This window comes from Salmo salar, chromosome ssa16 (genome assembly GCF_905237065.1).
Source record: "Salmo salar chromosome ssa16, Ssal_v3.1, whole genome shotgun sequence".
Classification (NCBI taxonomy): domain Eukaryota; kingdom Metazoa; phylum Chordata; class Actinopteri; order Salmoniformes; family Salmonidae; genus Salmo; species Salmo salar.
In genome coordinates, this window is record NC_059457.1 from 57,662,914 (window position 1) to 57,678,527 (window position 15,614).

The window sequence follows — 15,614 nt, forward strand, 5'->3', positions numbered from 1 at the left end:
GTGGCAGTCCTAGGTAGAGCCCTGTGGCAGTCCTATGTAGAGTCCTGTGGCAGTCCTATGTAGAGTCCTATGGCAGTCCTATGTAGAGCCCTGTGGCAGTCCTATGTAGAGTCCTGTGGCAGTCCTATGTAGAGCCCTGTGGCAGTCCTATGTAGAGCCCTGTGGCAGTCCTATGTAGAGCCCTGTGGCAGTCCTATGTAGAGCCCTGTGGCAGTCCTATGTAGAGCCCTGTGGCAGTCCTATGTAGAGCCCTGTGGCAGTCCTATGTAGAGCCCTGTGGCAGTCCTAGGTAGAGCCCTGTGGCAGTCCTAGGTAGAGCCCTGTGGCAGTCCTAGGTAGAGCCCTGTGGCAGTCCTAGCTAGAGCCCTGTGGCAGTCCTAGCTAGAGCCCTGTGGCAGTCCTAGCTAGAGCCCTGTGGCAGTCCTAGGTAGAGCCCTGTGGCAGTCCTAGGTAGAGCCCTGTGGCAGTCCTAGGTAGAGCCCTGTGGCAGTCCTATGTAGAGCCCTTTGGCAGTCCTATGTAGAGCCCTGTGGCAGTCCTATGTAGAGCCCTGTGGCAGTCCTAGGTAGAGCCCTGTGGCAGTCCTAGGTAGAGCCCTGTGGCAGTCCTAGGTAGAGCCCTGTGGCAGTCCTAGGTAGAGCCCTGTGGCAGTCCTAGGTAGAGCCCTGTGGCAGTCCTAGGTAGAGCCCTGTGGCAGTCCTAGGTAGAGCCCTGTGGATCCTGGTCAAAAGTAGTTCATAACAAAAAGAATAAGGTGCCATGTGGGATGCGCATTAGTAATGTTATGGGGAGAGATTTATCATGACTGTCACGTTGATCATGCTGGTCATGATGTATAAAAGTCACTGCCGGACAGTTTGTTTGGTTTTGTTTAATTTTCTGAAAGATATTTAACATTTATTTAGGATTGACATGACAAACATATGCCTTTATGTACAGAGAGCAGATTCTATGGAGAACGTTCTTTTGACTGTTTGAAACAGATTGTTGTGATTCATGGGCTTGTTGCAGTTTGCTCTGTCAGAACTCAATAAATGTATTTTCTGCTTTGACTTTCCTTCTCATTTTTTTCCCTCTGACTTTACTTAATTTCTCCATCTCTTCATTTTGCAAAACAAGGAACCCTCAGCTCAAACCCATGATTCCACTAAGGGCTCTATTCAATCAGATCAGCTTTATCCGACATTCTGACTGTGTCTGAGGTGGAACTGCGTCAGAGCTGTCAAATGTGAGAGCTGTCACCTCCTTTAGGATGACAGATGTAATCTACTCCTCCATTAGGATGACAGATGTCACCTCCATTAGGATGACAGATGTCACCTCCATTAGGATGACAGATGTAATCTACTCCTCCATTAGGATGACAGATGTCACCTCCATTAGGATGACAGATGTCACCTCCTTTAGGATGACAGATGTCACCTCCTTTAGGATGACAGATGTCACCACCTTTAGGATGACAGATGTCACCACCTTTAGGATGATAATGTCACCTCCATTAGGATGACAGATGTCACCTCCATTAGGATGACAGATGTCACCTCCATTAGGATGACAGATGTCACCTCCATTAGGATGACAGATGTCACCTCCTTTAGGATGACAGATGTCACCTCCTTTAGGATGACAGATGTCACCACCTTTAGGATGACAGATGTCACCACCTTTAGGATGATAATGTCACCTCCATTAGGATGACAGATGTCACCTCCATTAGGATGACAGATGTCACCTCCATTAGGATGACAGATGTCACCTCCATTAGGATGACAGATGTCACCTCCATTAGGATGACAGATGTCACCTCCATTAGGATGACATATGTCACCTCCATTAGGATGACAGATGCCACCTCCATTAGGATGACAGATGTCACCTCCTCCTCCATTAGGATGACAGATGTCACCTCCATTAGGATGACAGATGTCACCCCCATTAGGATGACAGATGTCACCCCCATTAGGATGACAGATGTCACCTCCATTAGGATGACAGATGTCACCTCCATTAGGATGACAGATGTCACCTCCATTAGGATGACAGATGCCACCTCCATTAGGATGACAGACGTCACCTCCATTAGGATGACAGATGTCACCTCCATTAGGATGACAGATGTCACCTCCACCTCCATTAGGATGACAGATGTCAACTTCTTTAGGATGACAGATGTCACCTCCTTTAGGATGACAGATGCCAACTCCATTAGGATTACAGATGTCACCTCCATCTCCATTAGGATGACAGATGTCACCTCCACCTCCATTAGGATGACAGATGTCACCTCCATTAGGATGACAGATGTCACCTCCATTAGGATGACAGATGTAATCTACTCCTCCATTAGGATGACAGATGTCACCTCCATTAGGATGACAGATGTAATCTACTCCTCCATTAGGATGACAGATGTCACCTCCTTTAGGATGACAGATGTAATCTACTCCTCCATTAGGATGACAGATGTCACCTCCATTAGGATGACAGATGTAATCTACTCCTCCATTAGGATGACAGATGTCACCTCCATTAGGATGACAGATGTCACCTCCTTTAGGATGACAGATGTCACCTCCTTTAGGATGATAATGTCACCTCCATTAGGATGACAGATGTCTCCTCCATTAGGATGACAGACGTCACCTCCATTAGGATGACAGATGTCACCTCCATTAGGATGACAAATGTCACCTCCATTAGGATGACAGATGTCACCTCCATTCGGATGACAGATGTCACCTCCATTAGGATGACAGATGTCACCTCATTTAGGATGACAGATGTCACCTACTCCTCCATTAGGATGACAGATGTCACCTCCATTAGGATGATAGATGTCACCTCCTTTAGGATGACAGATGTCAACTCCATTAGGATGACAGATGTCACCTCCATTAGGATGACAGATGTCACCTCCATTAGGATGACAGATGTCACCTCCATTAGGATGACAGATGTCACCTCCATTAGGATGACAGAAACCCTCATTTAATTGGAATGAGGTTTAATCTGAGCGTTAGTATATAGTCCAGATGTTCTGAACTTCTAAGGAGAGTGATGGCGGCCGTGGCTTCGTGACACCGATTTGACAGCTCCAATAACCAAAACATCTGCCATCAACGGTTACCGCTGATCTGATCTGAATCTATACACATACACTTTACAGTCATAGAGAGATGCTTTGAGTTTCTGTAGCTCGCTTCAATTTAATCATTTCCAGATCGTGTTGAAAACACATTGGTGTGTTTGAGAATAACAATATAGCTACACAATCTGTCAAAACAAATGATCTGTTTTATTTGTTTGTTTCTGTCAATGTTAACAATACTGAACAGTAATACTTAAATGTTGTTTACCACTGTATGTAACTAACAGGCAGGTTAACCCTTTGTCGTTAAAGATGGGATCTCTGGGGCGATGAGAGTAACGGCCTGTACCCTCCTCTCTCCTGCCCCAGGAGCACCATGGCCCCCCAGCCCCAATACGGGTCCAGCTCCCCTCCACCCCCACACGGCAAGGTCAACAAGCTCCCGTCCGTCAGCCAGCTCATCAACCCCCAGCAACGCAGCACCCTCACCCCTTCCTCCATGGCCCAAGGCCTGACTGACAGTAAGTGTGCCTTACCCCATTTTGTGTAGAGAGATTCTGCTCCCCCTGTCTGACTTTATCTGTCTAGGCCCATGTCCTTCCTCTACCCTACCACCCCCAGCTTGTTTTTCTCCCAGTCTTTATGTCTGGGTCCTTGTCATAACTCCGCTTCCACGTCCCCTCTGGGGGCGATCATGTGACACGCGTCAGGGAGGATAACGGTATCTGTCTGGGCACAAGTGGAGCTGGGAGGGGTTGTGTTGGTTGCCACTGTACAATTCTCAGCTTCCTGTCAGAACGCATCGTCCCCTGGGTCAATGGGATGGCAGGGTAGCCTAGTGGTTAGAGCGTTGGACTAGTAACCAGCAGGTAGCCTAGTGGTTAGAGCGTTGGACTAGTAACCAGCAGGTAGCCTAGTGGTTAGAGCGTTGGACTAGTAACCGGAAGGTTGCAAGATCGAATCCCCCCGAGCTGACGAGGTACAAAATCTGTCGTTCTGCCCCCTGAACAAGGCAGTTAACCCACTGTTCCCCGGTAGGCCGTCATTGTAAAATAAGAATTTGTTCTTAAGACTTGCCTAGTTAAATAAAAATAAAATAAATAAAAAATCCCTGTGGGACTCTGGAGCCTCTCTCTCTCTCCTCCTCCTCCTCCTCCTCATGTATTGTTGTCGCGATGCCCCACCCCACTAACTTAAGTAGATAATATACAATCTCAGAGAACGTTAAGAGTTCTTACTTTTGTCCAGCTTCATCCCTTAAGGACCACACCCAGCCTCATCCCTTAAGGGCCACACCCAGCCTCATCCCTTAAGGGCCACACCCAGCCTCATCCCTTAAGGACCACACCCAGCCTCATCCCTTAAGGGCCACACCCAGCCTCATCCCTTAAGGACCACACCCAGCCTCATCCCTTAAGGACCACACCCAGCCTCATCCCTTAAGGGCCACACCCAGCCTCATCCCTTAAGGACCACACCCAGCCTCATCCCTTAAGGACCACACCCAGCCTCATCCCTTAAGGACCACACCCAGTTTCATCCCTTAAGGACCACACCCAGCCTCATCCCTTAAGCTTTATGGCAAATAAGTGAGCGGGCTGAAAAAAAACGAATGACAGATTGTGGCTTTAAAGAGTACTTGCTTCACAGAAGCTTGTTTCTGGAGTGACACTATGATGTTCACTGCACCTAATCTACATAAATATGGTTACCATAGTAATGATGCTGGAGATACATTTGTCATTTTTAAAACCCCTCGCCCCTTTAAGAGGCACTCGCACTAGTCTATGTGATTCTCTAGCGAGTCCGATAATGGGCCACGTGGCTAACAGTAGATTGCTTCCTTTATAGAGATAAAACTTCCTTTATAGAGATAAAACTTCCTTTATCGAGATAAAACTATGATCTCTGTGTGATTCTCTAGTGACTCCGATGATGGGCCACATGGCTATGAATGCTGACATGTCTGCCCTGAGCCCCGCCCACATCCTGCAGCCTCAGTTACCCATGGTGCCCAGCTCCCACTGCACCCCTCCGCCTCCCTACCCTATGGACAGCAGCATCTCCAGGTACCTAGCTAAAACGACCACCAGTGGAGGCTGGTGAAAGAAGGACGGACTCATAGTAATGACTGGAACGGCTTAAGAGTATCTGTGTTTTGATAATGTTCCATTCGTTTCCGTTACTAAGAGCCCCTTCCCTTCCGATGATTTTTAAAGTGGCACCAGCCACCACTGATAACCACACGTCTGTTGATGCTTCTGGACAGTTGTGGGCGCTAATAAAGTCAGGACGAGACGCAATATTGACAGAACAATTGCAACACCTAGCGATAGTTTGTCACCGAAACTAAAACAAGCTTGCAATCTGACTGAGCTCTCTGTGTAACTGTCTAACACAGTTATTACAAGAACGCTGAGGTGTTATTTTTCACTACTAACCCGTTTCTTTCTCTGTGTGTCCTGTTGCAGCTTTCTTCTGCGGTTGGGCTGCGCAGCCTGCCTGGACTGTTTCACAGCACAGGGTCTGACCAACATCTACCAGATCGAGAACTATAACTTGGAGGTGAGGCCTTGCCTGGCGCACGCACCTCATCTGTTCGGTTAAACTCAGAGAGAAGGGTCAGCTGGCTTCAAGAGGCCTGAGCTTTCGTGTAAGGCAAGAAAAAAAAAGAAAAAAAAACATTTATGGAAAAAAAAGCAACGTTTATCTGCAGTCATCTTGGTCTATTTTTTTTGTATGCAAATCAGAACTACTTCTTCATTTTCGGGCTGCGTGGGGCCCTGGGCATAGCCTGTGAGAGAGAGAGAGAGAGAGAGAAGACTAAACAAGACTAAAAAGAGAGACTAACACTAACCCCTCAGTGTGTGATGTCATCCTCGTCCACAGGACCTGTCCCGGCTGAAGATCCCGCAGGAGTTCCAGCACGTCATCTGGAAGGGTATCATGGAGCACCGGCAAAGCATGGAATTCTCCCCTCCTCCTCACATCCTGCGAACCTCCAGCGGGGCCTCCACCGTCAGCGTAGGGTCCTCTGAGGCCCGGAGCGAGCGGGTCATCGACGCCGTGCGTTTCACCTTGCGCCAGACCATCTCATTCCCACCGCGTGACGACTGGTCCGACTTCTCCTTCGACCTGGACTCCCGACGCAACAAGCAGCAGCGCATCAAGGAAGAAGGGGAATAGGAAAAAAAAAACTCTCACACTCTGGATGGAATTTCAATCCAAGGTGCACTGTTGACAAGCGCACTGCACCAAAACGGGTCTGTATAAAAAAAAAAAGGCCATTTCCCTGAAGTTCAGAGGTCACTTTTTACAGTAAACGCTGTGGATGTCAGCTGAAGCGCACATTTATCATTAAAAAAAGGTCGAGTGCAGTCCGCTTGTCGGCGATGGTCCTTGGATTTGAAGCCCCAGTCATACAACTGTTGACCAACCACACTCCCGTATCACGGTACAGAACTAGGAAATCTCTGCTTTCGAAGTGCTCTGGGTCCGGTTTCCTCAAAAGCATCTTATTAAGGTTAAAGTTCATTGTTAGAACCCTGGTTTGGAGCAGAACCAAAAACCCATTGTTGGAAGTTGTTTACCGACCTGCCTCAGACTAGCTAAGTGCGTCGTCGTAAGACTAAATCACATCGCTAGCGGCGGAAGCCAGATCCTGGTCCTTAGTTCAGATATCCTAAATAAAAATGCACTTATTTTATTAAAAAGCCTTCCATAGCTGCCAGCTAGAGGATGAGACAAATTGGGTTTTTGTAGAAAAAAAATACATTTCATCAACAAACAAAAAAATTCTAATCAAATTTCTTGAGACAAAGCTCTTAAAATGCTTTTGTGATTTTGCTTTGATATTGTTTTAATACGTTTTTATAATCGATTCCAATGTGTTAAAGACTTGAGTGGAAACCTTTTTGGGGATTTGTTGTTGTTGTTGGGCTATAGAAGGTGTATGGCCAGGATTCAATCCAAAGTGCGTTAGACAGATGAGAGATTAAAAATAAAGATTGTATTTATGTAGGTGCTTCCGTCTTGCTGTTGACCCACCTTAGCAAACATCTGTCAACTGCTCCCATTTCATAAATAATAATATACCATTTATAAATTCACAAATATTGCAAAATACAACAGGGTATACACTCACAGTGGACAGTTTATTTGGTACACCCATCTAGTACCTGGTCAGACCCCATTTTGCCTACAGAACAGCCTGAATTCTTCAGGAAATTGATTATACAAAGTGTAGTGTTCAAAAAGTTGCTCAATTGGTATCAAGCGACGTTTTTTTTTCCACTCCTAAATTGTCCAGTGGAGCCTCTTCTTCTTCTTGTTTTTAGCTGATAGGAGTAGAACCTGGTGTGGTCGTCTGCTGTAATAGTCCAATCCGTGACGAGGACCGACGAGTTGTGCGATCCGGGATGCCGTTCTGCACACCACTGTTGTACTCAGTGGCGGTTCTAGACCATCTCAACTGCTGGGGGCCAAGCTGGGGCCAGTTGTACTGTTAGAGGGGCCAGTTATACTGTTAGAGGGGCCAGTTGTACTGTTAGAGGGGCCAGTTGTACTGTTAGAGGGGCCAGTTGTACTGTTAGAGGGGCCAGTTGTACTGTTAGAGGGGCCAGTTACACTGTTAGAGGGGGCCAGTTACACTGTTAGAGGGGGCCAGTTACACTGTTAGAGGGGGCCAGTTACACTGTTAGAGGGGCCAGTTACATTAGACGTTACATTCAGGTAATAGTAGCTTCTTGACTCTTAGTAAAATAATCAGTGGTATATGTGTGTGTGTGTGTGTGTGTGTGTGTGTGTGTGTGTGTATAGTCGAGGCCATATGCAACCAAATGTTGCATATTTTCGCATTTCAATTCACAAGATCTAATGAATGAGTGGGTCAACCATCGACGCAAAGCAAGAGCAACACGGGCAGAGAAGCAGCTTTCATTGATTTCAAAGCATTTCCTCAAATGCTGGTGCTGAATATCGGACGCCCGATAGCCAATAGTAGCAGGGAGGTTACGACCCGGCAGTAACCTGGTTACGACTCGGCAGTAACCTGGTTACGACCCGGCAGTAACCTGGTTACGACCCGGCAGTAACCTGGCCCGTTACTAGGGAAGCTAGTGTTGCTGATCATGGCCCGTTACTAAGGAAGCTAGTGTTGCTGATCAACGCCCGTTACTAAGGAAGCTAATGTTGCTGACCAAGGCCCGTTACTAGGGAAGCTAGTGTTGCTGACCAAGGCCCGTTACTAAGGAAGCTAGTGTTGCTGATCAAGGCCCGTTACTAGGGAAGCTAGTGTTGCTGATCATGGCCCGTTACTAGGGAAGCTAGTGTTGCTGATCAAGGCCCGTTACTAAGGAAGCTAGTGTTGGTATGGGGCTACCAGCTACATTAGCTTGTAGGCTAGCGGACTTTTCATACGTTTTGTGAAAACATATGTACGACCTCCGAAAACATTACTCAATTGAATATGGTGCTTTTCCATCCGCTTACCTTCAAAATAAAGATATAAAAATGTATTTATCGGTTCTGTTGACCGACATTGGCAAACTTCTCAACTGCCATAGTGCAAGCCAACAAGAAGTAACCTCATATAAACAGGCGAGTGGCGGCCTCTAGTGGCCATATTGGTACTGCACCATATACTGCTAAATACAGCCCAAAAATTATAAATATTCATATAACATGTCGGCTCAAACCTAAATTACCATTAAAAGTATAAATGCGCTGCTCTTTACTACACCTTGGATTGAATCCCGGTCTGTTGCTCTCGACTGGACCGTCATGGATTGCCTGCTGTTTTTAGTCCACGACACTGTTTTTACCTGCTGGTCACAAGCCGGACTTGATTGTATACATTTCAACATACATATTTTTTACTTTGTGTCAGAGAAAAGTGTTATTAATAATATGCTGTTTGTTGGTTGATTTTTGATTTTATTTTAAAACCACAGAACAAAGTTATTGCCTTGTATTGTGCCTGTGTTAACCCTTCTGCTTCCAGGATTTTCAGAAACCTGGGGATTTTGCAACCCTATTTGTTAATTAAACCATCGTGTTTTATAACTCTTGGGGGAAGTTACTGGAATATTTTTAGTTAAAAATTGTGTTTATATAACTCTTGGGGAAATTACTGGAAGGTTAAACCATCGTGTTTTATGATGACTGCTTTACTGTATTTCTACGTGAACGAGAACGCATTACACACAAACTTTTATCTGAAGTATTTAACGACTCAACACGCTCATAGCCCTTGAGGTGGTATCAATAACGTTACAGGTCTTCCTTGGTATCGTCCAAAATTGCACCCTACGGCGGAAAGTAGTGCACTGTATATAGGGTGCCGTTTCGGACGATATTTTATTGCCTGCTTGTACTGCCGTCTGTAACGACGGCGTACTGTTGTATTGTGTGGGTCTGTTTAAACATTTACTGGGCTATATTTCTCTATTACAAACAATCCTTGAGACTTGTAGTATTGCTGGATTTTTGGAACCACATTTTGTAAACTGTTTTTTGTTGTTGTTACAGATTAACTTGATAGATGGCCCAAACTATTGAGATCATTGTATATACATTTGTATATTATTTTCTACTAAAAACACAAAAGGATTTGGCGTAGAATACTGCATGGTTAAAAGCCATTATGGTACGAAGGGGTTTGGGTTATTTGTATTCATTTAAATGAATTTAAAAAAACACAATCGGTGTCTCACAAGTCATTGTTCTCACTGATATTACAAGCGATCTGTGCAGTGTTGCCATAAAACACAGTTATATAATTTCAATATTAAAAAAGTGCGATAAATCACTGAATGAACATGCTATGAATGACCCTAGTATGTCATTCAGTCGGTACATTGAAAGCAGAATCTAGTACTGTAATCTGCTGTTCCACAATTTTGTAAAATGAATTGTAAATATGTTGCAATGTACTTATTTTGATAAACAAAAAAATAAAAAATAACCCAAGTTATCAAATGCTGTTGGGAGTTTGTAATATTTCATATGGTCAGTTTTATTTATTTTTTATTTTCCATTTCCATTAGTAACACTAAAAAGTGCAGATGGCCTTATATTCACTTCCTGGCAGAATATTCACTTCCTGGTAGAATATTCACTTCCTGGCAGAATATTCACTTCCTGGCAGTACTAATTCAGCTTGTACACTGTGTGGTCTTTGAGAGAAAGGCAGACAAGATTAACATAAGCAATAGGTTTATTATGTTTCCCCTCCAGCCTGTGGACAGACAGATGGGAGCTCGTTGAGCTTTAACTAATAAAAAGGGGAGGAGTGAAACCAGAATGTAAACGTTGCAGAGCCAGGCTGATTTAAAACAAGGCTAGAACAAAAAGTTGTACTACATGGTAAATAAAAAAAATGGCCCTGAAACAAAAGTAAAGTCTGAAAACTGGATTATTTTATAATTTAATAAAAACATCTGAGATTCAATGGGTCTGGTGAGATTCATGAATGCGGCAAATTAATCCAGAATATTTTAATGACTGCCATATTTACACACAAGATTGGATTGAGCTTTAAATCAATTCAGTTCGTTCAAATTATATATATATATATATATATATATATATATATATATATATATATATATATATTCAGTAAAAAAAACAGTGAACTTTGTACCTTCTGTCCCACTGTAGACAGAGGGGCCTGTTCAAATTGGGGAAAAACAAGGGAGCAGTACCTGAATTTGTCTAATAAGAACACATTGTTTTCCATTGCAGAATGTTTTTTTGCTACAGTGTGCCTTTACTGAACATCTGACAGATTCCCTGTTCCTCCACCTCAGGACAGAGTGACAGGCCTGTGTTGAGTCTACCGGTCACTCAAACTGTCCACTAGTCACTTCGGCTTTCCACCTGGTTTAGGGATACGAGTCACTTCACCTGGTTCAGGTTTAGGGATATGAGTGACTACGCGAGTCATCCTTCCTGTCCACTAGGTGGTCTGTCAGGTCACTCCACCTCTGCCATGTGTACCACCTCCATGGTTTGTATAACCTCTTGCTCCTCCATTTTCACCCCCCCAGGCAGCACAGTCTGCTGAGACAGCACATAGTTCACCACCTGCATTATGCTCTGGTCCGACAAGGTCGCGACCCCGTCACCCTGAACGGCCTGAACCGCTTCTACCGCCTCCACGGTCTCCTCCGTGATCAGAACCGTCTCGATCTCTTCGTCCTGCGGCGGCTGGACGGGCCGGAGCTCGGGAGGGAGATCGGACGCCAGGATGGAGACGGCGTGTTCGACCTGAGTACCCTGATTGTGAAACTGCAGCGTGTCTTTCTCCAGCATGATCTTCCCCGGCAGGAGGTCGCCGTGGTATTTGGTCATGTGTTTCCGTAAGGAGCGGGCGTCGATGTGGGCCTCCTGGCACTCGGGGCACACGTAAGGGCGCTCGCCCGTGTGGGTGCGTACGTGTCTCTTCAGAGAGCGGGCGTCGGCCCACGCTACGCCGCACGTCAGACACTCGAAGGGTTTGACTCCTGAGAGAAGAGAACGTGTGTTTTAGGAGACAGGGATACAGACAGTACTACGCTGTAGTCCTACACAGACTCCTCATCAACACCCGTCTGTAGGGTGAGTGTACTGATTAACGTTAGAAAGGCCTCGTTGGACCCCCCCCCCCTTCCTTCCTGACAATGACGCTCAGGTCAACTTAAGAAAAATCAGTAGCTTCAACATCATAAGCACCAAGTGTGCTGGTCAAATAGTGAAAATCAGCACAAATGCAATAATGGCATTATAATGAATACAAGGTGTCGATATGACGGCAGTCAAGTCCATTGTCAAGTTATTGGAGATGATTTGAGGCCTCTGCGCGTGCTTACAGAACGGGGTAAGTCTTCAGGACACGGCATCAGTTGGATCTCATTTAGCTGCTGGTCCTTTGTCACTTGACATACCCTTCTATAACTGGTTATAACTCAGCCTTTAGTGTTAAGCCCATTTCCATCTTTGGATAAAAAAAAAATATTTTTTTATTTATTTATTTATTAATCTGGTTATATCCATAACAGTTGTTATTCTAAGCCAATCAGATGTAGTATCCATAACAGTTGTTATTCTAAGCCAATTAGATGTAGTATCCATAAGTTGTTATGGATACTAGTATGGATACTAGTATCCAACATACTTGTTTAGTACCTTCTCAGATACATACTTGTTTAGTACCTTCTCAGATACATACTTGTTTAGTACCTTCTCAGATACAGCACACGATAGCATATCTCATGGTCATTGATTACCATTTCTTGCCAATTGAAAATTATTTTTTTATGCTAGTTGTCGGTGGACAACAAACATCATAGTTAACGTAAAATTTCACGACTAAGAACTCGTCGGCAAAAAAAAAAAGTCTAAATCAACGACAGATTTCTTGAGTGATCTTAGATCCATTCTAACTATTTTGAGGAAGTGTATACTGGCTACGGAGTCTCAAAATGGACAAACAGTACTATTGCTGCTTTTTTCATATTTTTCAAGTGAAGGTCTTTTAAAAGAGAGAGTATACGAGCACATTGGTTCGGTGTGCGAGCTTTAGCATGCTAACACCTTATCAAATCAAATGTATTTATATAGCCCTTCTTACATCAGCTGACATCTCAAAGTGCTGTACAGAAACCCAGCCTAAAACCCCCAAACAGCAAGTAATGCAGGTGTAGAAGCACGGTGGCTAGGAAAAACTCCCTAGAAAGGCCAGAACCTAGGAAGAAACCTAGAGAGGAACCAGGCTATGAGGGGTGGCCAGTCCTCTTCTGGCTGTACAGAAACCCAGCTTAAAACCCCGAAACAGCAAGTAATGCAGGTGTAGAAGCACCTTATGTCCACATTATGGATATGATTGGACACCCCCTCGTTATGAGAGCTACTTTAATGATAAACAGTAATGAGCAGTTTATTTTAATAACTTTTAGGGGAAATTAACAGAATCTAAATTATACATAGGAAAAATGTCAGTTTGTATGTTTAATATTTGGAAATCAAATTAAAATGGAATATTTAAGAACAGGGCTTATATGGAACACCCATGGGCTTTTAACAGTACATTAGGTATCCATTAAGCTCAGTCTAGACTTCTCACATATTTGATCAAATATATGTATATGTCTAAAAAAAAATAATAATAACAAAGTCATAAAACTTTGAAATTAATCTTTCATTTTATCGACACTTTTCTTACAAAAATTAAAACAAGTATATGTTAGAAATATCTAAACTTAGATTTGTGGGCTTAACCTGTTAGGGCTAGGGGGCAGCATTTGCACGTCTGGATAAAAAAAATGTACCCGATTTAATCTGGTTACTAATCCTACCCAGTAACTAGAATATGCATATACTTATTATATATGGATAGAAAACACTCTAAAGTTTCTAAAACTGTTTGAATGGTGTCTGTGAGTATAACAGAACTCATTTGGCAGGCAAAACCCTGAGACATTTTCTGACAGGAAGTGGATACCTGATGTGTTGTATTGACTTTAAACCTATCCCATTGAAAAACACAGGGGCTTAGGAATATTTTGGCACTTCCTATTGCTTCCACTAGATGTCACCAGCCTTTACAAAGTGTTTTGAGTCTTCTGGAGGGAGATCTGACCGAACAAGAGCCATGGAACGATGATGTCCCATTAGACACCTGGCGCGCAAGTTCATGTTGGGTACCCTCGTTCCAATACGTTATAAAAGAGTATGCATTCGTCCACCTTGAATATTATTCATGTTCTGGTTAAAAAAGGCCCTAATGATTTATGCTATACAACGTTTGACATGTTTGAACGAACGGAAATATATTTTTTCCCCTCGTTCATGACGAGAAGTCCGGCTGGCTTACATCATGTGCTAACGAGACGGAGATTTTTGGACATAAATGATGAGCTTTTTTGAACAAAACTACATTCGTTATGGACCTGTGATACCTGGAAGTGACATCTGATGAAGAGAATCAAAGGTAATGGATTATTTACATAGTATTTTCGATTTTAGATCTCCCCAACATGACGTCTAGTCTGTATCGCAACGCGTATTTTTCTGGGCGCAGTGCTCAGATTATTGCAAAGTGTGATTTCCCAGTAAGGTTATTTTTAAATCTGGCAAGTTGATTGCGTTCAAGAGATGTAAATCTATAATTCTTTAAATGACAATATAATATTTTACCAATGTTTTCTAATTTTAATTATTTAATTTGTGACGCTGACTTGACTGCCGGTTATTGGAGGGAAACGATTTCCTCAACATCAATGCCATAGTAAAACGCTGTTTTTGGATATAAATATGAACTTGATAGAACTAAAAATGCATGCATTGTCTAACATAATGTCCTAGGAGTGTCATCTGATGGAGATTGTAAAAGGTTAGTGCATCATTTTAGCTGGTTTTATGGTTTTGGTGACCCTGTCTTTGACTTGACAAAACATTACACACAACTCTTGTAAATGTACTGTCCTAACATACTCTAAATTTATGCTTTCGCCGTAAAACCTTTTTGAAATCGTAAAACGTGGTTAGATTAAGGAGATGTTTATCTTTCAAATGGTGTAAAATAGTTGTATTTTTGAAAAATTTGAATTTTGACATTTATTTGGATTCAAATTTGCCGCTCTTGAAATGCACCTGCTGTTGATGGAGTGCACCACGGGTGGCACGCTAGCGTCCCACCTAGCCCATAGAGGTTAAGTAGACTTTACCCTATATCATCAAGGAGCAGTACGTTTTACTGAGAGAGAGAGTCCATTTAGATCCAGTTAAATAGTGCGATTCGCGTGTTAAATGTTGCCCTTATAGTAATTGCATGCATAGCTCCAGCTATGAACTTGGAGAGAGCTTACATTTTCTCCAGCCCCATCTCTCAGATTTATAGTAAACCAAGTGCCATTAGGCTGAAGACATATTGTGGCTTTAAGTGGTGTGTGTGTGTGTGTGTGTGTGTGTGTGTGTCTCTCTCTCACCCTGGTGGTTGTTCATGTGTCGTCTGTACTCTCTGAGCTGGGTGAACTTCCTGCCACAGTGTTCACACTCTCTCTCTAGGTTCTGTTTTACCCTGCCCTTCTTGCCATGCGTGGCTTTCTTCACGTGTCTCCTGAACAGAGCCTTCTCAAAGAACTCCTTGCCGCAGACGTTACACCTACAGGACAAAGGATTAACAGATCAAATTTCATCTAGAGAAAAACTTTTTTTACATCAACAATTGTCACAAAGTGCTTTAATCATCCCACAGTCACTCGTTGAATCATCCCACAGTCACTCGTTGAATCATCCCACAGTCACTCGTTGAATCATCCCACAGTCACTCGTTGAATCATCCCACAGTCACTCGTTGAATCATCCCACAGTCACTCGTTGAATCATCCCACAGTCACTCGTTGAATCATCCCACAGTCACTCGTTGAATCATCCCACAGTCACTCGTTGAATCATCCCACAGTCACTCGTTGAATCATCCCACAGTCACTCGTTGAATCACCCCTCCCTCGTTGAATCATCCCTCCCTCGTTGAATCATCCCTCCC

At 43.7% G+C, this 15,614-nt stretch overlaps 2 protein-coding genes across 9 annotated transcripts in view; one reads left to right on the forward strand and one right to left on the reverse strand.

The window, feature by feature from the left end:
* tp63 (tumor protein p63) overlaps nt 1–10,066 on the forward strand; it is a 116,627-nt gene extending 106,561 nt beyond the window's left edge. For 5 of the 8 annotated variants that reach the window (XM_045697484.1, XM_045697485.1, XM_045697488.1 and 2 more), the window contains 4 exons: nt 3,401–3,609; nt 5,013–5,157; nt 5,560–5,653; nt 5,978–10,066. In XM_045697484.1, the coding sequence (XP_045553440.1) occupies nt 3,401–3,609; nt 5,013–5,157; nt 5,560–5,653; nt 5,978–6,274 (745 nt within the window). In that variant the 3' untranslated portion in view covers nt 6,275–10,066. The remainder of the gene's footprint in view (nt 1–3,400; nt 3,610–5,012; nt 5,158–5,559; nt 5,654–5,977) is intronic. The other 3 variants (XM_045697486.1, XM_045697487.1, XM_045697491.1) reach the window with 2 other exon arrangements.
* A 220-nt stretch (nt 10,067–10,286) lies between these two features.
* Nucleotides 10,287–15,614, reverse strand: part of zbtb11 (zinc finger and BTB domain containing 11) — a 34,078-nt gene continuing 28,750 nt past the window's right edge. Inside the window, exons 11-12 of the mRNA XM_045697483.1 lie at nt 15,055–15,230; nt 10,287–11,592 (exon numbers count right to left, since the gene is read on the reverse strand). Coding sequence (XP_045553439.1) covers nt 11,063–11,592; nt 15,055–15,230 — 706 coding nt within the window. The 3' untranslated portion in view covers nt 10,287–11,062. The remainder of the gene's footprint in view (nt 11,593–15,054; nt 15,231–15,614) is intronic.